Source organism: Pelodiscus sinensis, chromosome 6, assembly GCF_049634645.1.
Source record: "Pelodiscus sinensis isolate JC-2024 chromosome 6, ASM4963464v1, whole genome shotgun sequence".
NCBI classification, from domain to species: domain Eukaryota; kingdom Metazoa; phylum Chordata; order Testudines; family Trionychidae; genus Pelodiscus; species Pelodiscus sinensis.
Genome location: NC_134716.1, coordinates 81,409,210 through 81,435,022, shown reverse-complemented (window position 1 = coordinate 81,435,022; position 25,813 = coordinate 81,409,210). Strand labels below are relative to the sequence as shown.

General features: G+C 45.6%; 1 protein-coding gene across 4 annotated transcripts in view; it reads left to right on the top strand.

Moving 5' to 3' along the window:
* The window catches only part of ZFYVE16 (zinc finger FYVE-type containing 16), an 88,647-nt gene that overhangs the window by 23,967 nt on the left and 38,867 nt on the right, over positions 1-25,813 (top strand). For all 4 annotated transcript variants that reach the window (XM_006124320.4, XM_075932214.1, XM_025185282.2 and 1 more), the window contains 4 exons: positions 10,381-10,477; positions 11,097-11,270; positions 11,978-12,120; positions 17,724-18,120. In XM_006124320.4, coding sequence (XP_006124382.2) covers positions 10,381-10,477; positions 11,097-11,270; positions 11,978-12,120; positions 17,724-18,120 — 811 coding nt within the window. The remainder of the gene's footprint in view (positions 1-10,380; positions 10,478-11,096; positions 11,271-11,977; positions 12,121-17,723; positions 18,121-25,813) is intronic.

Below are 25,813 nucleotides of genomic sequence, written 5' to 3'. Positions count from 1 at the left end.
AAAATGAGAAACATATTGTTAATGACTACCTGTGGGATTTAAGCAAGTAGTCCAGAATCATATGGAGGCTCAGTGTCAGGCAGAGAGAGAACTTGGTTCTTCAGAGGCACATTGAACTGCTGTTACCATGGGACCATCTTTTCTTTTCCTGCTGTCCCCAGCCATATTCATCACATACCTTCTAACTTCCTCATTAAATGAGACAGAAGCCTTACACACATGTCCTTTGTTATGCCATCCTGTTTCATCCTCAGAGCTGATCTACTCTGTGCCTGGCTACAGTAGGAGTCCTATAGAAAAAAATAGTATGTAATGGAGATTTGTATCATAATGCATACTTGCAGGGTGAATATATGAGTTTATAGGTAACATTAATTCTGATATTGCCAAACTTTTGAGTACTAGACTTCACAAACTTACTTCTCTCCCCCCCCCCCCTTTTTGTGTGTAATTTGTGGAGCTTTTTTTAAAAAAGGAAATCTGGGGAGATGTCATAGCCCTTTTTATAAGGGTGTAAATGCAGTTGCTTCACTGTTATTGCAGAAAATGAATGGAATCTGCTCCCATATAGTCAGGCTAGGTTTTCCTTCAGTCTAACTTACCTATTTGTTGTAATTAAGAGGTGTGGAGGAAATCTGTACATAGTCTGACTTGTTCCAGGAATCTTCAGGGCCTTTATTGGTTCTATATTGGGCTTGGAGCCTTATAAGTGCTACAAAATGTATATTGATGTGATGCTGTTGGAAGCAGCCATCTTGGTGCTCACTTCTGACATGATTTCCCTTGGCCCCATTACCACACCTTTCCTCCAGTACTGACACTTCTGTCTTGGCATAGTGAGTGTATGTAGATTCCCATTAGGATTAAAAGGAGGAGACCAGGACAACAGGGTAAACACAGGAGAGTACAAGTGCTATTCTTTGTATTTCCTGGAACACACAAGCCTTGAAGTCTCAAATGGCACAGCTGTCATCTCGTGAGTTCCTCTGGAGCCAGCATATGGTCCTCAACCAGCTTGGACGCCCTCATTGATTTGGATTCTGAAAACCCCTTTAATCTCTTTGGGCCTGAGTGAGGGAACACCACTGAGACTACTAGACCTTCTTACACCTACCGCATGCTTTTCTGCTGACTGATTCTGTTCTTGTACCAAATTCTCTGGTCTTGATCTGGAACCATCTCAGAGACTTTGAATCTTTCTGGAAATGAACCTTTAGGGTACCCTGCTTTGACCTTGATATTCTGCATATCTGCTCTTGCTTCAGACATCGTGGAAACATTTCATTCAGGGCCCTCTTGAGTTCCTCATGTGGCCTGAAGTATAGGACTTTGGAGTCAACAAGACCACATCTGGCACTGACCTGTGCGCTGACACCTATACCATTCCTCCTTTGGCACTGCTCATCTCTAAGCTGCCTATTCACCTGGCCCTGATTCACTCTTTCTTGCTGACTCTGGACTCCTCACAACTGCAGGGGTAGCTGCCTATATCTGATGAATGGGATGAGACTCCTTTAGTGGAACATACAGATTGGTGCATCATCTGTTTTCCCCTCCTGATAAACTGATCATTTCAGAAACTCTTGGAGGTAGGCAAATACGCTCAAATTGCACAGTTTCATCAGAGACATCTGATACCTTATTGGACATGTTGCAGATGAAGACCAGGGAGAAGCTTGCTCTGATTTTCAGTCCAGCCAAGGATATCTGGCTTATTCCTTTTAATCCCCTGTCTCTAAGGGTACGTCTAGACTACGTGCCTCTTTCGCCAGAGGCATGTAGATTAGGCTACCAGACACAGTAAAATGAAGCGGCGATTTAAATAATCGCCGCTTCATTTAAATTTACATGGCTCAGCACGATGGTCAACAAATACCTCTTATGTCGCCACCCGCGCGTCCAGACTATCACGCTGAGCCGACAAACAGCTGATCAGCTGTTTGTCGGCTCAGCGCGGCAGCCATGTAAATTTAAATGAAGTGGCGATTATTTAAATCGCTGCTTCATTTTACTGTGTCTGGTAGCCTAATCTACATGCCTCTGGCGACAGAGACGTAGTCTAGACGTACCCTAAGAGAAGACCAGATGTATCACAGACGAATAAAAGAACATAGAACATTCAAGTTCTTCTTCGAGTGATGTCCCCGTGGGTGCTCCACTACAGGTGTCGGGCTCGTCCCGGCGCCACAAACCGGAAAGTTTTTGCTAGCAGTAGCCCCCTCCGGAGGACCGCGCATGTTCAGAGCATCCCACGGCGTTCGCGCCTTTTCTGCGTCACGCGGTCCGACCCGCCAGTTCCTCCTAACCATCCACGGCCGCAGACGGATTTGGAACACGCTCCTCTCCTGAGGAGAAATTGTTATTCTTGTATTTCTATATTCTTTCCCAGTTAGCCCCTTCCTACTTAGTGTTAGTCAGTTATTCTTTTAGATTAGTTAGTTAGTAGTTGATAGTTTAAAAAAAAAAAAATTTTCCTCTCCCGTTATAAACCCTGAGGGACGCTCCGGCGAGCCCTCAAGTTGGTCTGTTCCCGGAGACCTCCTCAGCAGACATGCCCGGCTCTCCGGGATTTAAGAAATGTGCTTCGTGTGGAGAAGCCATGCCTGTCTCTGATGGCCACTCCCGTTGCATTCGCTGCCTAGGAGAAGGCCACATCCCCCAGAAATGTGGTCACTGTGCCAAGTTAACCACACGCACAAGGCGCGACAGAGAAATGCGCCTGAAAATGCTGCTTTTCAATAAGGCTCTCCAGCCTCCGTCAGCAACAGAACGAGAGGATCCGGGTGCGCATAAGTCTAAGGACGGAAGAGGCTCCGCTCCGTCCAAGAGCCTAAGTGCAACAGACGCACGAGGCTCGTCGGGCCACCCTCCCACACAGGGAGCCGACAAATTATCGAAAGCCCGCAGCACATCAGCGCCGAGTCCCGCGCTCTCAGTGATATCGGTCCCGCCAGGCCGCCCGGAATCGGCACCATCATCGGCGGCACCGAGTCTCCGAGCGGCACCGCAGCCAGATACGGTGTGGTCCTCGGCACCGAGGCACTCGGCACTGTTGCCTCATGATCGCTCCCAGGCCAAGCCGGCACCGGGAGTCGACCCGGCACCGAAGCCTAAGCAGGCACCGAAGACCAAGCCGCAACCACCTAAGGCACCGGATGCGGCACCGAGGAAACACTCGGCACCTAGGTCATCCCACTCAAGACCTAGTGATGCAGCTATCCCACACACTCGGGGCACGTCTGCACCAACCCGCACCGACCAACCATTGTGCGCGGCTGAGCCGGCTCCGTGTGTGGTCTCAGCACTGGCCCTTAAGGCCCTACAACCCCATGTCTCTGGGAGTGACACGGCCCCACCATCTCCATCTTCGGTGCCTCGGTCACCACACCTTCTGGGAGAAGTCTCTGAAGTTGCCTCAGTTGCCTCCATTCCGGGTAGCCCAGTCCCCCAGGCTCTACCATCCACGGCGGTGCCGACTAAGGCGCGAAGGAAGACCCACCATCCTCGCACACCTTCTCCAGGTTCAGATAGGGTGACCTTCTCTCCTGGACCATCGCTCTCACCACTTCAAAGACGGCGGGACCACTATTATGATTATTCCCCTACACATCGCTATTACAGATCCCCAAGGCGATCCATTACACCGCCTCACTATCACCGCACATACTACTCGAGATCTCCGTATCGTTACTCATACTGCTCACGATCCCCGCGATCTCCTCCTCGCTCCCGTTACTATCGCCACAGGAGCGCCGCTTCTTACTCTCCGCAGTATTCACACCGTGGTTCTCGCCATCGTATGCACACCTCGCCTCATTCTGATCATTCACGTTCAGTCACAAGGCGCTCAACCTTGTCCCAAGACCGGCAACAATTATATTCGCCACGGCCGACTACCCAGGACTCTCTTCCGCCGGCTCAACGCCCACCAACACCTACCGGGGATGCGTCAACAACCTCTGCCCCGCATGACGATACCACTCAGTCGCCGGTGGCAGAGCACCAGCCCGTGGCCTCTCCGACAGATGCCGCTTCTTCTTCCCCGGACAACGCGGTTTTTAACGACGAACCTCCTCTTGCGGATGACTACAAGCAATTTCATGAACTTTTCAAACGGGTAGCGCATTCACAAAACTTAGGCACCTCTGGGGCACCACCAAAACACCATGCCCTCCTTAGAAACTTACAGCAGTCCAGCAAATCTAAACTAGCTCTCCCTTTCGATTCCGCTATCCTTGAAGTTGCTAATGACATCTGGCAAACCCCGGCATCTATGCCCCCTACCAATAAACGCACAGACAGAAAATACTTTATTGATGCCAAAGACGTAGAATTTCTTTTTACTCACCCCGTACCAAATTCCATCGTTGTCGACGCAGCGCAACAAAAGGCAAGGTCCGCACAAGCGAGAAATTCCACCGCGGACAAAGAAGCCAAGCGTCTGGACTTGCTTGGCAGGAAGGTATATTCGTCGGCAACAGCCACATTAAGGATGGCAAACTACTCCGCCCATCTTGCTAACCATGACTTCGATAACTACTCGAAGTTGGTGCCGTTGATACAACATCTTCCTCATTCCAAAAGGGACGTACTGAAATCCATCGTGCAGGAGGGTTACACAGTGGCCTGTAATGCACTCCAGATATCTCTGGATATTGCCGACTCAGCTTCCCGCACTACGGCGACATCGATTGTCATGCGACGTGACTCTGGGCTCCACCTGGCTTCTGTGCCAAAAGATCTACAGCCTAAGGTGGAAGACCTTCCGTTCGACCGAGCGTCCCTGTTTGCCCAAAACACGGATCAAGTGTTTCACTCCGGAAAAGACTCCCGAACCACGTTAAGAATTCTCGGGATGTACACTCCGCCTTTCAGGCGCAGGAGAGCGTGGCCGTATAACAGACAAAGGCCTCCCCCTTCTACTTCTTCTTTTTATTCCAACCAAAGCTTTAGACCTTACGACCAACATAAACAAAGGCAGCGCCCCCAACGCCGCCGCCAGCAGCCTAACAAAAATCACAACCAGCAGCAACCTCGGCAGCAGGTTTGACGGACTTGTCGAGGGTCTGCGTACCATCCCCTTACTGGAATCCCCAACATGAGTAACCAAGCTTTTCCACCGCCGTCTGAACCCTTACTCCCTTCGTTGGTTCGCCATCACCACGGACCGTTGGGTCAGGGAGATCGTAACCTCTGGGCTCACCATTCCGTTCTCCACTTTACCTCCCACCAACCCCCCATCCCTGTCCCTGTTCAGGGACCCCTCTGACGAATCCCTGTTACGTCAGGAGGTCATGCACCTGCTTACCATGGGTGCGGTGGAAATAGTTCCTCCCGAGTTCCGAGGCAGAGGGTTCTATTCCCGGTACTTTCTCACCGAGAAGAAGTCAGGGGGATGGAGACCGATCCTAAATCTTCGCGGCCTCAACCGCCACCTGCGAAGACACAGATTCAAGATGGTTACTCTGGGTTCCATCATCCCAACACTACACAGAGGGGATTGGTTCGTGTCCCTCGATTTACAGGACGCATACTTCCATATTGCCATCCATCCAGCTCACAGGAGATTTCTACGCTTTACCGTGGGAGACGATCATTACCAATACACGGTGCTCCCCTTTGGCCTATCCGCAGCCCCAAGAGTGTTTTCAAAGACCATGGCAGTCTTAGCTGCGTACCTCCGTCGAGCCGCATCACCATCTTTCCTTATCTCGACGACTACCTCCTCACGGCCCCTTCGAGACAAGAGGCCGAGACCGCAGTTACCACTACAAACGGTATCTTCGAGACTCTTGGACTAATTATCAATCTTCCAAAATCTACTCTGATTCCTGCCCAGTCCATCGTTTTTATTGGAGCCAAACTAGACTCTACCACCGCTATGGCGTACCTACCTACAGACAGAGCCGACTCCATACGGGACCTATCAAGCATCTTGCTTACGGCCCCGACAGTCTCATACCTTACCTGCCTGAAGCTGTTAGGCCACATGGCCTCCACCATGTATGTCATAACCTACGCTCGCCTCTGCATGCGATGTCTACAACATTGGTTCCTTGTAGCCTACAAACCGGGCATTACCAATATCAACAGTCTCACACCTGTCCCTGCCGTGTCAAGGAATCGCTCGCATGGTGGCTCCAACCGGCCAATACTCTGGCGGGTGTTCCCTTCCGGATCCAATCCCCGTCAATTCAACTTACCACGGATGCGTCCCTCGTAGGCTGGGGGGCACATATGCTGCATATTGAGTCCAAGGATTATGGTCCCACCAAGAATCCCTACTTCACATAAACTTCCTGGAACTCAGGGCAGTTTTCAACGCTTGTCGCCACTTCGTCCACCAAATACAGGGAACCACTCTACAGGTCCTTATGGACAACATATGCACTGTATACTACATCAATCAACAGGGCGGAGCCAGGTCCAGGACCCTGTGTGCGGAATCAGTGCGCCTTTGGAACTGGGCAATTCATCACAATGTCACACTCACAGCCTCCTATCTCCCTGGCAAAACCAATACAATTGCGGATGCACTCAGCAGATCCTTCCATTCCCAACACGAATGGGAACTCCTTCACTCCGTAGCTCGCAATCTGTTCCAGCTATGGGGCTACCCAGAGATCGACCTCTTTGCTACTCGCGACAACAAGAAATGTCGCGCTTACTGCTCAAGAGCGGGCATAGGCACCCAATCGATGGGGGATGCCTTCCTGCTCAGGTGGGGAACATACCATCTCTTATACGCCTTTCCCCCAATTCCACTGATACCCCGAGTAATAGAGAAGATACTATCCGACTCACCGACAGTAATCCTGGTGGCCCCCTTCTGGCCTCGCCAGACATGGATCACGCAACTCATGCAGATGTCGGTGTCCAGACCTCGACGACTTCCACGGATCAGCAACTTGATCTCGCAGAAAAACGGCCATCTTCTCCATCCGGACATCGACCGTTTGCACCTGACGGCTTGGCTCCTAACTGGCTCCAAGGCCTAGAGCTAACTTGCTCCCAAGCAGTCAGGGACGTACTAGTACAGAGCAGACGCCACAGCACTCAATGATCTTACCTCTACAAGTGGCGTCGCTTCTTCGCATGGTGCCAATCACAGACCATCGATCCTCTCAAAGCACATATTCAGTGCATCCTAGACTATGTACTTCATTTACATTCGCAAGGCTTGGCTGCTGCTTCCCTAAGAGTACACTTGGCAGCAATTTCGGCCTTTCACGCTCCAATAGAGGGTTTTTCCGTCTTCTCTCATCCACTCACGAAGAAGTTCCTCAAGGGTATTTCGAATCTCTACCCACCGCATAGACCTATCTCACAACCATGGGACCTTACCCTCGTCCTGGACACTCTTACCTACCCACCATTTGAACCACTTGCAACTTGTGATTTACAGACCCTCACAATTAAAGTTACCTTTCTCCTTGCGATCGCCTCGGCTCGACGAGTCTCCGAGCTCGCGGCACTCTCTGCCAATTCTCCCTACACAGTATTCACTCAGCAGGGAGTCTCACTGAGATGTCATCCAGCTTTCCTGCCAAAGGTTAATTCGTCATTTCACGTCAATGAGCCTATAGTCTTTCCTACTTTCTACCCCAAGCCACATGCTACACCTGAGGAAGCCCGCTGGCACACATTAGACTTCAGAAGGGCGTTGGCATTCTATTTAGACAGAACGCGTCCCTTCCGGAAGTCCCCACGATTACTGTTGTCACTGGCGAATCGTTCTAAAGGTCATCAACTGTCGTCACAACGTATTTCGGCACATCGTTAACTGTATCACTCGTTGCTACACCCTCAGGGGCAGGTCTCTACCCTGTCCACCAACAGCACATTCAACTAGGAGTATGGCCGCCTCCACGGCTTTCATGAAGAACGTACCGCTACGGGACATATGCCGTGCAGCTACATGGTCGTCTTCATCCACGTTTGCTCGACATTATGCCCTTGACCGTCTCAAAGCAGCAGACATAGCCGTCGCTCAAGCAGTTCTTTCTTCTGTGCACAAGTACTTCCGAAGCACGACTAGCGGTTAGATGACTGCTTCATACTCACCTGTAGTGGAGCACCCACGGGGACGTCACTCGAAGAAGAAGAAATTGTTACTCACCTTGTGCAGTAACATCCGTTCTTCGAAATGTGTGTCCCCGTGGGTGCTCCACGACCCGCCCTCCTCCCTGCTTCGGAGCTCTGTTTTGTATCTTTCAGATGTTCTGGCTAGGAGGAACTGGCAGGTCGGACCACGCGACACAGAAAAGGCGCGAACACCGCGGGACGCTCTGCACATGCGCGGTCTTCCGGAGGGGGCTACTGCTAGCAAAAATTTTCCAGTTTGCGGTGCCGGGACGAGCCCGACACCTGTAGTGGAGCACCCACGGGGACACATATCTCGAAGAACGGATGTTACTGCACAAGGTGAGCAACAATTTCATCCTTGACAGTCCCAGGCAAAAACTGGTACAAACCAAGCAGTTCCATTGATTAGTGGGCCTGTTTCCTCATCAACCTATACCATGATCTTTGGTTATCTGACCCTGGGTGGTAGATAATGACACAGTAAATGTATAGATGAAATTGACCATCCCTTCTCCTGTGCTCCAAGAGTTGAATTATGAGGAAAACAGACACAATTTTCAGGGTGGGGGACCTTTTGTTTTCCCTTCACCTGCTAGCATCATTGCCTTAGATGCATCCAGTGTTGGCTGGGTTGTGTATCAAATATATGATCTAAGGAACAGCTGGAGTCCAGACATCGTATCATTGTGCTGGCGCTCAAGGCAGTGTAATGAGCTGTGAAAGTCTTTTGCTCATTCCTATAGCTATGTATAGTACAGGTGCTTGACAGCAGCATGGTCATGCATTAAATCAGCAAGCAGGGAGGAGCACATTTTCCATCTCCTGTCTTCAGATACAAGAAAACTTTAGGTTTAGTATATTCAGAACCAAATCTGCCCAAAGTTGTTTGACTCGCCCAGTAAGAAAATGTGAAAGCCTATTAGCTCACTAAGAGGTTTCAGGATTAAGCATCAACACAAATGACCCTTGAAATGAGTGGAGGACATTGCAATATTTTGTAAATGGGATCACTCAGAGACCTTAGAGTTGGGACAGAGCACCAGACAAGAGCACACAGGCAAAAGCTCTCAGATGTATTTCTTGTGGATTAGAGCTATCATCAATATACTTTCAGTTCCATTCTCTTGATGCCCAGAATCTTAAAGATGAGGCTCAACAGAGCCAACATTGAACCTTGACAGTACCAGTATACAGGTCTTCTACTGGTAGTCAGGGAATATCCTTACTTACTGCTTGTCCCATGATTAAGGGGAAGGATTCTGCCACACAACCTAGGGTGGAAGTAGGACTTAACCTTTGGCGGGTATGGAGCATAATTTTCTGGACAATGGAGTTGTTCTCTGAAGGTTCACACCATCCTTATTCCAATCCAAGAGGCCTCCAGTCTAAAGTATGACACCCCTTTTCTTCCCCCCCCCCCCCCAATAAAGAAAAAAGAAATGCAGGTGAGTTTACTATCTAGGCCACTGAATAAAAGTTTTATTCAGTGGAAGGCTGGAAACCCTGCTGTCTTAAAGTCTTGGGGCTTACCATTAACTTCTCTAAAGTTCTATATATCAGCCTTGTCTGCTCAGAAGTTATATTGAAGTCAAACACATCTTTTCTCATTCTATACTTTTTGGTTTCTTATGCATTTTTAGTAAAAACATTTTTTTCCATTTAAGAAATGACCATATTAATGAGACCTAAAATATTTTTCTCAAAGATTTATAACTTGGCCAAATGTTTAGGTGGTGTTTCATAGGAACAGTAAAAAGTGCATCCTGGGCATAAAGGCAATGCCCCCCCCCCCCCCCCAAAAAAAAAGAATTTCAAATTTCCTGTTTCAAAGCATGACTAAGTATGGTTTCTCATTGAGAAGTGGTTGTAAATATGTATTTAGGGAAAAGGGCAAAATACCCCCAACCACATTTTGAGCTCTTTATACCAATATTCCTTCTAGTTCTTTCTGTCCATGTGTGAAATACATTTTATGTGCACAGAGGGAGGTGCAAATGTGCACCATCAGTAGAAACACGTACTACTGGCTGTGGGTGCTCTGCTAAACAGCTGGAAACATTTAAATCTCTCCTGGGTGTCTGCCCAAGTGCTCAGCGAACACTGGTCTGCACCATTTTTTTTCCTGAAATGTAAAATTTTCAGCATGAAGCAGATACCTAGCATGAAAAATGTTAGCATGGTAATGATATAAGTAACTAAAAACAGTCTGATGATGAAAAGTGTCAGGCAGCGTTAACTATAGGTGGCACTGTCATCTCCACATAACTGTTTAAAATCAATTTTGTTCTGACTCAGGTGTTCTGTGGTGTCTGTTGCAATCGGAAGTGCAAGCTGCAGTATGCTGAAAAGGAAGCAAGAGTCTGTATTGACTGTTACACATCTATTAATAAAGGTAAAAAGTTGTGATTGTGGTTTTATATACTTTTAGTTACTACTTCCATCAATTGGGGGGGGGAATTAATCAGAATTGTTATTTTAGGACAGAAGAATGAATCTGTGCACTCAGGAGGAAGCTTTTCCTTTCTAAGACAATGACTGGAATGTTGATTTAAATTTTGCCTAGCTAATACATCTCAGTGACTTCAATCTTCCTCCTTCATCCTCCGCCATAGTAATTATGAGTACACGTGATGGAAAGGCATGGGAGTTCTGATGAGGCTAGAGAGCTGCTATTTGGTTGGCTAGTGTGGAGTCTAAGTTGAAAAACTACTGCATATCGTTCGTTTGGGAAATCATTACTCTTTAAATCATACTTAAAGTAACTTTTTTTTTCCTCACTATCTCTGTGAATATCCTTTTCCGTTTGATTACTGTTGTGAGTCAGTTGTGGTTACAGGAATTGCATGGTTTGTATGGTAATTGCTGAAACAACAGGCTGTACAATGAGTGTCCATGTCTACATTTTGAAGACGAATAGCAGACAGGAATATTTAATGTACAATTTGAGGCAGCTGTAAATATTTAATAAATGGCAGGATCTTCAAAACTTAAGTGCATTTTTTTCCTTTTAGCACAGGCATTTGAAAGGATGATGAGTCCAACTGGTCCTATCCCTAATTCCAGTATCTCCTTTGAATGTTGTTCTACTGTTCCACCTTTGCAGGAAGCGCAGACACTTGGCACCCCTAATTCTCCATCTTCTGTTTTGTTACCTATCTCTGTCCTGAAACAACCAGGTGTTGATGGTAAGTTAAGTAATTTTATGGGTTGCTATCTATTATCTGTTTCTAAGCTATTTAGCTTGTACTCTTTCAGCACATACATAGATGATTTTGCAGAATAGTTTGGTTTCTTTAATCAGTTGATCAAAGAACACTGTGGGTTGAGAACAAAGATACTATAATGATTAAGATACTGGACTAGGATTCAGGGGAACTTACATTCATTTCTGAGCTCTGCCATGGACTCAGGATCCTTGTGTGAGTTTGGGAGAGTCGTACCATCTCCTTGTCTTCATTCTTCATTTGTAAAATAGCAAGGGAGTAATACTGCCTTTATCTTGTCTATTTGATAGTAAGCTTTTCACTATAGGGACTGTCTCTTACTGTGCCCAAGGTATAGCACGAGGGCCTGTTGTCTCGATGCTCTGATTGGCGAGAACAACAGTTTTGTGTGTACGGTGGCTGTTAAGGACCAATAATGTTTTCTACTTCTAAATTAGAACAATCCTATGATGTGGAGAAATATATGCAGAAAAAAGCATCATTTGCCCTCAAAAAAAAAAAAATCTCTGAACTATCATTGTGGTTCATGCTAAATCCAACATGCTTAATGTAATAACTTAATTTGGGGGGGGGGGGGGGGAGCCAGAAACCTTATATGTCCCTTTTTGCTGCTGGAAAACTGTGGTAAATACCAAATTAGTGTTATTTTTTTTAACCCATTTTTTTAGGGCTGTGCCCCAGAGAACAGAGGAGAGTCTGGTTTGCAGATGGTATTTTGCCTAATGGTGAAGTTGCAGACACAACAAAACTATCATCTGGAGTCAAGAGGTCTTCACTAGATTTGAGTCCAGAAAGCCCTGACTTACCAGAGGTGCATATGTTATGTTCTCAAAAGTATACACTGATGCATGATTTTTCACCAATAAAAAGTTGATTGTCTTCAAACAACTTTGTTTGCCTATTTAAAATGACACCCTCATAACTGCAGTGTTATGTGGCTTTGACTTCTTTCTGGGTGGTTGAATTGATTTAAATAATCAAATTTAATAAATGTTTTCCTTGTACTTGAGTTCTGTAAAGAAAGGTGCACAGTCACTGGCTGATAGAGCCATTAGAATTGTTATAAATTCAGTATATTTTATTTAGTTGCACTAGATTTGATACCTCTTTTTTGCTGCCTTAGTGGGTATGCTGTAACTATATACATTTATTTAAGTAATTATCTAGTTTAATGTTTTCAGTTATTTTTAATTATACATGTTTAGTGTGTTAAAATATGTTTAATCATATATTGCCTATATAAATAACTTTTTGCTCATTATTTGTGTCAAGCTGTAATTAGGATGGTAAATGGAATTAAATTCAAAACAAAACAACGTATAAAACTTATATATCCAAAACATTAAGGTTGTTTTGTTTAATAAACTTATTTGTCAAAACAGGTTTCATATTTAAAATTAAATGATTTAATAAAGGAATAGTGATTAATTGTAGTCAGTGGATTAAACAGGTTATTTCAGGTTAGCTTTCGAAAAACGTTATATATATCAGTAAGTGAAAGTGACTCACTGAAGCTTAAATTCCCATTCACCGAAGTCTCTTAAAAATGAGACAGCAGTCTCCTGCTTTATACAGTAGTTGTTTTTCAGACTTTTAAAACTAGTAACTCTCATCCCCTTTTTCTTAATTTTTCTTCATAATTGAGATGAGTTTTCCTGCTTCTTCCATTCCCAGTAGATTTCTCAATTTCGAATTAGTCCAAATAAAAATATATTTGTCTTCTGATGTCAAAACAAAAAAGTTTATTTAGCATTTAAGCAAACTGTTTCCAAGTGCTCGATGACTTCTGTCAGTTCAATGGTGTGAGTTTAAAAAAAAAAAAAAACCCAGCAACATGTCATGTCAGCAAACCTGATTCTCCTCCAGCCCTGAAACTTCTCATGGTTATCATAATTGGTGGATGATTATTTGATGTCCAAGCCATAGCAGTGTCTCCTTTTCTTGGGAGTTAGGCATCTACTGTAGGAGTTTGTGTTGAAAATATTGGCAAGAAAATGAGACGGAGTAAATGTTTGATCATCCATTTCTTTACTTGCAGAAATTTAACTTTGTCATTCGGTATTTTTTTCTGCAATGTCTCTTTGAAGTCTTTGAAAATGTTAGCAGCATCAGTAATACAGTAGCAATCTTTCTGCCAATTGTCCAAGGCTATGGATGTGGGTTTAGCATATTCAGCATATTGTCTACATTTTGCTTTAGTTAGTAGTTAATTGCTTTTGTTCCATCTGTTTTTGTCACAAATTCCTTCACGATTTTTATCAGAAACATCTAGTTCTTGATTAATAGCTGAAAATAGTCAACCACTAAATTCCATTAACATGTTGGGAGAAATAGTCTGGATTCTTCAGCTCTACTCAGTACTGTTTAAGCAGAGTGGATTGTTTACAGAAGGCTTTTGCAATGTGAACACTTTTATTTATTCCTGAAGTTGTACTTAAATCTGTCTAAAAGATGTGTTAGCTAGCTTAACTCCCATATATGTTTCAGTTTTCCTTTATTATCTTCTAGATTTCCTCTCATCTCTGCTATATTTGAAGCATTGTCTGACAAAGCTACACTCTTCACACTTATATTTGTAGCTAGTTTATGGCTTTTACTGCTACTTTTAAGTAGTCTGCTATATAGGGATTTTCTGATAAATCAATTCTTTCTGTAAGATATTACTGGATCATTGTGTATATTGTTCTATTTATCAAGACTCAGATTAATGAATTTTCCATCAGTTTTTGCCACATTGTTCGATTTCCTTCTCATACACCACATCCCAGCAATGTGTGCTCTGCTGGGTGGAGTGTAGTCTGGCTGTAATGACTGAACTGTGTCAATGACGTTCTTCTTTTGAACAAGATGAAAAGGGAATGTGTTGCATAAATGAACCAAATAGCTTTTTAATCTATGGATCCTTGCTGGAATTTGCTGGTTCTGATAATGACCTCATCCACGGTTGTTGATAAAGAATCTTTTATTAAGAGGTAGTTTACTGCCTGACATACACTTAGTTGCAGCCCTACTGGTGACACCAGCAGATTTTACAGATGATGGATGTTTAAATATGTCATCTATATCCATCTTTATATACAAATGTTACTTTTTAACAGGAAGTCTTCACCTAGAATGTTTGATTATATTGAGCAATAAAAGTAATTCAGTAGTCCAGTAGTAATAGTAAAAATTAAATAAAAAAATACTCCCATAACAAACGAAGACAACTGTATTATGAACATGCTTTGAAATTAAGTAATCCACCCATAATTAAAATTTCCATTTACTAGCATATTAAGACATTGCAGGGAGTCCGTCAGAATGGTACAGAAAAAGTTGACTAACCAGTTCCAAAGATGCCATTCAGACATGTACGTGTTGTCCTCTTCAAATTCATAGTGTTTCTTTCTGAAAACCAAGCCTTGCATCTTTGTTGCACTGTTTACATTTGACAGATGTTTCTTATTATCCAGAGAGATCTAAATTTCTCTTCAGCTATGACTGTTTTTCCTCCATTTACCAGGGCCTGGGAACGGGGGGAGTGTGTAAAGTCACCTCCCGCCCTGCCCCTTCCTTGCAAGGACTGCATGCTCATGGCAGGGTGGGAAGAGTTCCTGATTGACTTGGGGGTGGAGAGGGAGCACGTAGTCTTCTTCCGCCTTGCAAGGGGCATGGTGCTTCTAAGTGCTGCACATTCCTTGCAGGACAGGGGCAGGGTGGGAGAAGACTTTGCACGCGCTCTCCTGCCCCCAGGCCAGTCAGGGCTTGGGGGTGGGGGAAGCCTGTGAAATCTGCTCTTGCCTTGCAAGGGGCTCAGCACTTTAAGTCAAACCGCCAGCTGCTGTGGAGCCTGGGGGCAGCAAGGGGAGAGCATGTGAAGTCTCCTCACACTGGCAGGGGTAAGGGTACTGAGAGGGAACTGCCAGCTGTTCGTAACAGCTGGCAGTTCTCTGAGATGGGGCAAAGACTTTGCATGCGCCCCTATCCCCAGATCAATTAGGGTCTGTAGGTGGGGAAGCACTTAAGTGTCCTGGCCTTGCCCCTTTCACCCGAGGCCCCGTCCCTTCCGGGGCGGCCCAGGACCACTTGAAAAATTTCTGAAATTATTGCCCACCTCTGAGCTTGAGTCTGGGTGGAATTATAAATATTCAGAATTTGAAAACCTGAACCAGTCAGAACTCAGGTAGTGAAATGATAAAATAGAGTATGAGACTAGACAGGTAGGTTCAGTGGTGATCCTGATGAGATACATGATGATAATTCCTGGAGCCAGAAATTGGATTCCAGCATTTGTGATGTCTTTGTTCGTCTCTTGTATCCATTAGCACAGCCCTGGATCCCCAAAAGATCAAGCTCTTAAGGTATATATGACTTACTGTGCCATCTTTATAAAGTTTGGCCTCAAAAGTTAATTTTCCTCTGCTTTCTGTATATAGAAAAGCAGCCTTGAACTCAAAGTTATTGGTAGAGGCTCATGAATTCAACATATTTATTTCTTGTTTGAGATTATGATAAGTTGAAGTTTAAACACATTTTTATTCCACTCTAATTTTAAACAGGTTTATTTTTAACAAGAAATAATAAAAATGCAGGTTAAAATAAATATCTAATTTATTTAAAAAGGGTCTTTTTTATTTATCCTGCTTTCTGATGAGGGTTTTGGGTAGCTAATCAGTTTTTAGGTTGAAGTAGTAGATGAGACCACCTTTCAACAGAAACCACGTGAATAAGAGTATGCAGTATACTGTGTCTCCTTTGAAACTTTAAGAGGATGTATATAGTGCATATAAGGAAACTGCCAATTGCAGGAGAGCTGCACTGATAAAATGGAAAAAAGAAGGGAGAAGGGAAATGGATCTGGGCTGATGTCATGGTGATGTCATGGGATTTTAGCTTTACTTCAGTCATTTGAAAAAAACTGATATCCTTTTTGTAATGCTTCATACAAGTTGGACCTCCCTGGTCCAGCACCCTTAGGACTTGAGCTGTCTTGGACCAGGGAGTTTGCCAGACCAGGGGAGGTCAGTGCTCCCCTGTTGGCTGCCCCGCTTTTGGGCTCCTCTTGCTGGGGCTCCCTGCCCTGCTGCTGGCCCCACTAAAGCTGGCTCTCCACGGTTTCCCACCTTGCTGCCTGTCCGTTGCCTCAGGGTTCCCAGTGCTTGGCTGCTGCTGGTCATGCTGCCACAGGGTGTTCTCTGGGGTTCCTGCTGCTGGCCCTGCTGCCTCCAGGGGTTCCTCAGCTGGGGTTGCCCAGCCACTGCACTGCTGGGGATTTCTAACCACCCGCCTCCGCCAGCCCCACTACTGCTGGGGGTTTCCTGATGGAGGCTACCCGGTCATCCCAGCTCAGCTGCCACAGGGGTTTCCCGGGGTTCCTGGCCAGGGCTGCCCAGCTGCAGTCAGGGGTTCCCCGGGCTGGGTGGGAGCTCCCAGGCCACCGCCTAGCTCTGTTATTGCTGGGGATTCCAGGCCTGTTATTGCTGGGGGTTCCAGGCCAGGCCAGGGACTCCCCAAGTGCCATCTGGCTTAGCCAGGGATTCCCAACCCCTGCGTTGCACAGGGCTCTTTGGTCCAGCAACATTCCTAGCCCTGCCAGAGCATGGATTTTGCCAACCAGAGAGTCCCGGATTTGGGAGATTCAACCTGTATCTCCCCACGTTGACTGGTTTACATAATTGACTTGGGGGGGGGGAGAGGGGTGTCAACATATATATAACCCTAAAGCAGAAGTGAGCAATACTATTAATTGCTGAAGTAAGCTGCTATTAGTAAATTGGATAAACATAAAAACTGCCTGAAGTTTTGGAACTCCAGGTCCAAATTATGGCACATTCCAGTACTCGGGAGCTTTGCAAGATCTAGTTTTACTCACAATGCTGCACAGTGACCTGTGTCATACTCTAAAATGGTGGCTGCTCCATTTTTAATATGAATTACTATAATACAAGAAAATGGCAGACTAAATATGCCAATTATTTTACACTCAGATATTTGTCTGTTCCATAATAGAGACTAATATGTGTTAAAGAGGCAAAAGTACTGTGATTTTCAGAGATGTCTTACTTTCTATTTTAGGGAAATATTCCCTGAGATTCTCCATAGTAGGGATGTATAATAGGGATATGAAAATGTAACCATGTACATAGTTACATGCAGGCTCCTGGCACACACCAGCTCCCAGGGAGCTGTCTCCCTTGCCCCCTTTTCCCCTCCCCTGATGCTGCTGCCTCTGATACTGTTTCTGTGTGTAACTATGTACAGCTGATATTTTCAGTAGTTACATGTTTTCTTGATTAAACATGTTTTAACATCCCTACTGTATAGCCCCTTTGGCTGCTTTTGCATTTGAAACACTAAAACAGGAGACTACTAGTGTTGCCTGGGGGACAGTAAATAACAAATCTAATTATCAATCTATTTTGTTTCTCATAGGTTGCAGGTCCTGTAGATGACATTTGTGTGACTGATTTAAAAACAAAGGATGAAACTTCAGTTACTGCAGGAACTGAGAAATTCCACTGTTCCTTATATGTTGCTCTGGATGATGACCAGTTGCCCACTACAGGGCAAACTGAGATGTTGCATAGTCCTGACTCTGCAATTCCAACTGCTGCTGCAAATCCAACTGCTGCTGCAAAACAGTTTACAAAAGTTGAGAAATCTCCTAGCCTTGGCATAGTGGACCAAGCTACTCATGATTCTCCTGTTAGTCCTTCAGACTACAGAATGTTGTGTGGTATTGAAAACTGCGTTAGCAAAGAATTCAGCCTTATTCCTGATGGTGATGGACTGCCACCTCTCTTACTTGCAACTGGAGAAAAAGGAAAAGGTAAAATTTGGGCTTGGGATATTGGTATTTGTTGTATGCAAGCTTTCTAAAAATATATCATAGAATCAAAGAATACTAGAACTGGAAGAGACCTTGAGAACTAAACCTCGTACTTGACACACTCACTAGGGCCACTCTTTGAACCATTAGCCACTATCCCACCACAATACCTATCCTTGAAAGTGGCTTTTGTAGTGGCAATAACATCTGTAAACAAGTGGGTGAAATTGCAGCCCTCATGGCTACCATACATTACCTTTACTAAGGATAGGGTCATGCTCGGACATCATCACAGGTTTCTCCCTAAAGTTATATCGGACTTCCATCTGAATAAACCCATGTATTTACCCATGTGCTTTCCTAAACCTCATGCCTTTCTGAGAGAATCAATTTTGCACACACTAGATGCCAGGTGAGCCATAGCCTTGTATTTAGAGAGGACCAGGAAGTCCATGAGTCCAAGAAATCAGACAGATTCTTCATCTTTTGGTCTGGTCCCCACAAGGGAACAGCTGTCTTTGCACAATGGATTTCCAAGTGTATTGCGAGTTGCATATACATGTCCTATCAGCTTCATGGAAAAGAACCACTACAGATCTTTAGAGCACACTCCACACGTGCGATAGCCACATAAACTGCTTTCCTACATCATGTGCCACTAGCGGGAATTTGTAGAGCAGCCACATGGTCTTCCTATCATACTTTCACACAACATTATGCTCTACAGAAAGGACCCACACCTACTACCACTCCAGCAGATGCTGTCCATTCTTCTACACACAAATGACTCCAATGCTTATCACCGTGTACGGCAGTGAGGCTAAGTCACCTGAGTGGAGCACCCAGAGGGACACCACTCGAGGGAGAAGTTACTCACCCTGTGCAGTAACAATGGTTCTTCAAGATGTGTATTCCTGTGGGTGCTCCACTATCCTCTCTTCCTCTCCTCTACTTGGAGTCCTTTTATCGGATTTCCAGTAGAAAAGGAACAGAGGGAAGCTTGCATTGTGTGCATACTTAACAGACATAAACAGCGTGAGATGGCAACTGCAAATGCGTGGTGTGGGAAGCACTGCTATGCAAAAATCTCGGCTCAGTGGCACAAGGACGCACCGAGACCCAAGTGGAGCACCCACAGGGACACCCGTCTCGAAGAACCATGGTTACTGCGTAAGATGAGTAAATTTTTTCTTCTTCCAGATATTTGCAGATGAATTTCTTATTCCATTATCTTCCCTGGCACAGAAGTTAAACTGACTGGTCTGTAGTTTCCTGAGTTGTTTTTATTTCCCTTTTTATAGATAGGCACTATATTTGCCCTTAACCAGTCTTCTGCAATCTCTCCCGACTTGTATTATTTTTCAAAGATAGCTAAAGGCTCAGATACCTCCTCTCTCAGCTCCTTGAGTATTCTAGGATGCATTTCATCAGGCCCTGGTGACTTGCAGACATCTAACCTTTCCAAGTAATTTTTAACTTATTGTTTTCATATTGTATCTTCTAAACCTACCCCATTTCCACTAGCATTCACTATGTTAGGCATTCCTTCATCATCAAACTTCTTGGTGAAGACTGAAATGAAGTCATTAAGCATCTCTGCCATTTCCAAGTTCCTTGTTACTGTTCCTCCCTCTTCAATGAGCAATGGGCCTTACCCTGTCCTTGGTCTTCCTTTTGCTAGTAATATATTTATAGAATGTCTTTTTGTTGCCCTTTGTCTCTAGCTAGATTTTGTGCCTTTGCCTTTTTAATCTTGCCCCTGCATACCTGATCTTTATCAACCTTCTTGTATACATTATGGCATTCCAGATGCCAAATTGTTTTAATATTCACATTATTTTGCTGTATTTTGGATCAAGCTGGTAACTGAACCGGCACTGATATGAACTTACATTCATCTATTTTTTCATAATATATAAGCTCAATGAGATCCACTTTTTGAAGATCATGTATAAAATATCAGGGTGGATCAACCATTTGTGTCTGAAGAAAAGTGTACTCAGCTAATTAGTCAGCTCATTCTGATTCCATAGAAGTTAGCCTCCAGGTGAGTGAAGCGGGCCACACAGACCTCCTACAGCTGGAGGGCTTTCTCACAAAGGGGGTGTGACCAGGCACTGCCTTGTTTGTTTTATATAAAACATGGTGGTTTATTGTCTGGCATTACTGCTAAACAATGTCCTTGAAGGTGAGATAGGAATGATTGGCATACAGATCGAACTGCTCTGAGTTGCTTGACTTTGATGTGGAAGGATATCTCTCCCACTTTCCATAGATCCTGAGTTGTCAGATCACTGACATGTGCCTCCCATCCCAAAGGGGACACGTCTGGCCAGAGCCAGAACAGGTTGTGGTGAGTGGAATGGGACTTCTGCACGCACTATTTATGGATTTAACCACCACCAAAGCAACTTGAAGATCTGATGAGGCCTGGTCACTGTGTCAAGGTTGTCAAAGCTTGGGTGATATGCTGACCTGAGCCACACTTACATGGGTCTGAGTCAGTCTGACATGCGGGACCATATACAGGCAGGCTGCCATGTGCCTGGGGAACTTCAGGCACTGCCTTGCTGTGGTGGTGGGAAATTTGATAAAGCCTAGAATTATTTGTGATATTGCCATGAAATGTAGTTGTCAACTCTTGCTTGAGTCATGTCCAGGACTGTTCCAATGAACTCTTGTCTGATATGAAATGAGGATAGATTAGCTGGTATTGAGCATGAGGTCCAACAGGGCAAATGTGGACCTGATCATGAGGACCTGTGCCTCTATTTTTTGGTGAGAGTGGCCTCTGAGAAACCAGTCACACAGGTTTATCCTTACCTAGAACTGATGATGGCAAGGAAAAGTTGCTAACATGGAGTACCATAGACAGTTAATGGAAGATCTATGTACTGGTAGTGTGCATTGTTCACAATAAAGTGAAAGTAGTGTTTGAGGGAAGATTTGATGGTGATGGGGAAGTATGCACACAGATCTAGGATGGCTCTGAGACCCTCTTTGCTTTGGGGATGAGCAAGTATCTGGAGTAGAATCCCTTGCTACTCAGCTCCTAAAGAACCACCTCTACTTTTCCTAAGGCTACAAGCACCTGCATCTCCTGTAAGAGTTGCTCCTGAGAAGGATTCCTGAAGAGGGACAGGCAACGGGGTGGGAAGGAGCACAACTGAATAAAATAGCTCACCATTACTGTGTGAAGCACCCAGCGGTCTGAGTTGATCTGCGGCCATGCCCAGTAGAAATGGGGTAGTTCAGAAGGGCACTGAGGGGTTCTGGTGAATTGACTAGTAATCCATCCTCAGGTGCACCTTCTAAATGTTTTAGACCCCAACAAAAGCTTAGTCTGTCCTTCACCTTGCCCAGATAGAAGATGGGATGTCTGTCTTATCTATTACATTTCTGCAATAAATTCTGTCTGGGCTTGGAAGGATATGGCTGCTGCCGAGGGTCCTACAGCTTAAAAGGCTTCTGCTGAGTAGCTAGAGTATGCACACCCAAGGATTTGTAGGGGTCCTTCAGGCTGTGGAGCCTAGAATCCATCTGCTCCACCAACAGCCCAGTTCCATTGAATGGAAGGTCCTGGATCATTTTGACCTTTGGAGGCAGGCTGGAAGACAGAAGTCAAGCATTGCAGCATATAGCTATCCCAGAGGACAGTACATGTGCAGCAGAGTCTGCTGCACTGAGGAAAGCCTGAAGAGCTGTTCAAACTCAGCACAGGACTGAGGTAGCAAAAGTTCCTTAAATTAAAGGATTGAGGCCAAGGAGTTGCCATCCTGGGCCATGTGGAAAGCCCTACGGCCCAGAATTGCCAATGGAGTGGCTGTTGGGATGCTGCAGTATGCTGTCCAGATCTTGTCTTCCTGGCTCAAGACCTGTCAGAGGCCCTTCAGACTGCAGAGGATGACCTGGAATGGGATGGCCAAGTTGGAGTGGAGTGTGTTGGCCTGACAGTACTGTATAGATGTGGGGAGAGCTGTGATTGAGATTGGTGCCACAAAGTCTTGTGGTCTTGAGTGGGATAGTGCCCGTGGTCTTGAGTGGAATAGTGCAAGGAGACAAACTAGTACTGGAAGTCTGAAAAATGTCAATCAAAGGGTGATGCCATGAGCCTGGACAGCAGGCCTATGGTGAGCAGTCGCAGAAAGCACTGTGGAGACTCTGAACAGTGCCATGAGGTCAGGAATCAGGGCCAGCATCTGCTGTCCTTGCACATAGTTTGTGTGTGACTGGCCCTCACGGTCAAGACAGTGGGACCAGTGCTGCTATTCAGAGGTACACATGGGAGTGGTGATGGAACTCAGAGCTGCACTGCGATGCAGGTCGGGGTGCCAACAGACCCAGCATGTCTGGTTTGCCTGTGGATGGTGTCTGGCAATGAGCAAGTGGTGGCTTGCCTCGAACAGGAAGAGACTTCTTCATTGTCATTTTGATGAGGCCCCTGGCAGCCTCAAAAGTGTCAAGGGTGAAGAGCTTGGCCGCCACCTTCACCTGCAGTTGCAGGAGTCCAGGAGGATGGGGCCTACTAGAGGGTTGGGAACTCACATGGTTGATAATACGTGACCCGAGGGACCTTCACCTGCACTGTGCCTGCCAGGAGACGTGGGTGCAGGAGCAACCATTGCTGATAGTTTGCATGCTTACTATGACAGGCATGGGAATGGGAGCAGTACAAGAAACCTGGTAGCTTGGGTGCTGGCGTGTGATAGTGCCTAGGTTGCCATACCAAATTTTATTTTGGCACCATATTGGAAACTGCCAGAGGAGTGCTCCACACCCAGGCACCCTGGTGTCAGGTCCTGCCTCTGCTGGAGATGGAGTGCTGACTCCTTAAAGAGCTGCTTTAAGCAAAAGTCCTGCTCCTTTTTTGTCAGAGGCTTAAAACTCTTGCAGATCCTGCACTTCTTAAATTTAGGACCCTCCCCCAGATTAGGAATGTTAAATATTGGTTAACTGAATAGTTGAGTAACCTCATGAATTCTTATAGGTTAGTTGACTATTCTGTAGTCCCTGGGGGTGGGGCCGTCAGCAGCGTGGGGTGTCAGGCGAGAGCTAGTCCATGAGGGGAGTCAGTTTAAAAACCAGTTCCTCTTGCAGACTAGCTGATTGGTCGTCCTGTGCTGCTACCTCTGATAAAGAGGCAGTAGTGCGGGGCAGCAGCAGCCCCTGTCGTGGGGATGGGACGGTGGGTCTGAGCTCCCAGACCTAGCATGAACCGGAACTGACAGGTTGCCTGCCTGCCTAGCTCCTAATACACTTTAAATGCAGAGCCACAGCAAGGGTACGTTCTGGACCCGAAATGAGCCAGAACTGAGCCAGGCTGCTAGCCAGGCTGCTGGTCAGCCTGCAAAAAAATTTACTGGTTGGGAGGGGAAGAGAAATGCGTGTAGTCTGTAATCGGTTAATCAGCTACTCTGTTTAATCGCTACCCCAGACACCAAAGACAGGAGTCGTAGATCGGGATCTGACGACCTTGAGCAGGATCAGCATCTGCTATTCAAGAACACCTTTGAGCACTTGGGCATAGGCTTTGTGCAGGAACTGCAGGGCTTGAATCCTTGAGACTTGGGCATGCCCTAAGTCAGGCATGGCCAACCTGTAGCTTGTGAGCTGCATGTGACTCTTCCGCCCTCTTCCCCCCCAATCACTGTGGCTTGCAAAGCTGCCCCTGCCTCCCGGCTCCCCTGTGCTCGCCGGGGCAGGGGAGCTGTCCGTATCCAAAATGGTGGATCAAAAATGGCAGCCACAGAGTCGACTGAGGCAAAAAAGCTGTTGGATCCAAAATGTTTCTTAAAGGTCCAGTTTTTTTTTCTCTGCCATTGTTTTGCCCCAGGCTCTTTGCGCTGGATCTAGCTGGATCTTGGCTCTTTGTCTGGAACGGGTTAGCCACCCCTTCCCTAAGTCCTGATGGGAAGAGAAGAAATCCCTCATCCCCACTGCTAACAAACTGCAACTAACTAAGGATGTTTAACACTAAGTACAGCTATGGAGAAACAACTCTAGGGACAAACAGAGAATCACGGGCAGGAAGAAGGAACTGAAGGGGGATCGGGTTGGCAGCTAAGTTTCCCCTACAGGTGTGGGGCTGCACAGTTTCTCATTATGCCCCATGCAAGCACTAAGGGCTGTATGGGTGAGAGTGTGCTCCAGAAGCCCTGATGCTGCCAGAGGCAGTGGGAGGGAGCCCTTCCCTGCTTGCCCTAGCACAGAGTAGGGTTGTTAGCAAGTAACAGTATAGGGGACAGTGATCATGAAATAATAGAGTTCATGATCTTAAGGAAAGGTAGAAGGGAGACCAGCACAATTGAGGTAATGGATTTCAGGAAGGCAGATTTTGATAAGCTCAGAGAACTTGTAGGTAAGGTCCCATGGGAAGCAAGACTGAAGGGAAAAACAACTGAGGAGAGTTGGAAGTATTTCAAAGGGACGTTGTTAAGGGCCCAAAAGCAAACAATTCCGCTGTGTAGGAAAGATAGAAAATATGGCAAAAGACCAGCTTGGCTTAACAAGGAGATCTTGCATGATCTCAAAATAAAAAAGGAGTCATATAAAAAATGGAAACTAGGACAAATAACAAAGGATGAATATAGGCAAGCAACACGGGAATGCAGGGGCAAGATTAGAAAGGCAAAGGCACAAAATGAGATCAAACTAGCTACAGGCATAAAGGGAAACAAGAAGACCTTTTATAAATACATTAAAAGCAAGAGGAAGACCAAGGACAGGGTAGGCCCACTGCTTAGTGAGGAGGGAGAAGCAGTAACAGGAAACTTGGAAATGGCGGAGATGCTCAATGACTTCTTTGTTTCGGTCTTCACCAAGAAGTCTGGAGGCGTGCCTAACGTAGTGAATACAAGCAGAGAGAGGGTAAGTTTAGAAGATAGGATACACAAAGAACAAGTTAAAAATCACTTAGGAAAGTTAGATGTCAGCAAGTCACCAGGTCCTGATGAAATGCATCCCAGGATACTCAAGGAGCTGATAGAGGAGGTATCTGAGCCTTTAGCTATGATTTTTGAAAAATCATGGCAGACAGGGGAGATTCCAGAAGACTGGAAAAGGGCAAATATTGTGCCCATCTATAAAAAGGGGAATAAGAACAACCCAGGAAACTACAGACCGGTCAGTTTAACGTCTGTCCCAGGGAAGATAATGGAGCAGGTAATTAAGGAAATCATATGCAAACACTTGGAAGGTAATCAAGTGATAGGGAATAGCCAGCATGGGTTTGTGAAGAACAAGTCATGCCAAACTAATCTGATAGCTTTCTTTGATAGGATAACGAGCCTTGTGGATAAGGGAGAAGCGGTGGATGTCATATACCTAGACTTTAGTAAGGCATTTGATACGGTCTCGCATGATATTCTTATTGATAAACTAGGCAAATATAACTTAGATAGGGCCACGATAAGGTGGGTGCATAATTGGCTGGATAACTGTAGTCAGAGAGGAGTTGTTAACGGTGCTAAATCCTGCTGGAAAGGGATAACAAATGGAGTTCCGCAAGGGTCTGTTTTGGGACCCGTACTGTTCAATATCTTCATCAATGATGTAGATATTGGGATACAGAGTACGCTTATTAAGTTTGCAGATGATACCAAACTGGGTGGGGTTGCGACTTCTTTGGAGGATAGGGACATAATTCAAAATGACCGTAGCAAGTTAGAGAAATGGTCAGAGGTAAACAGGATGA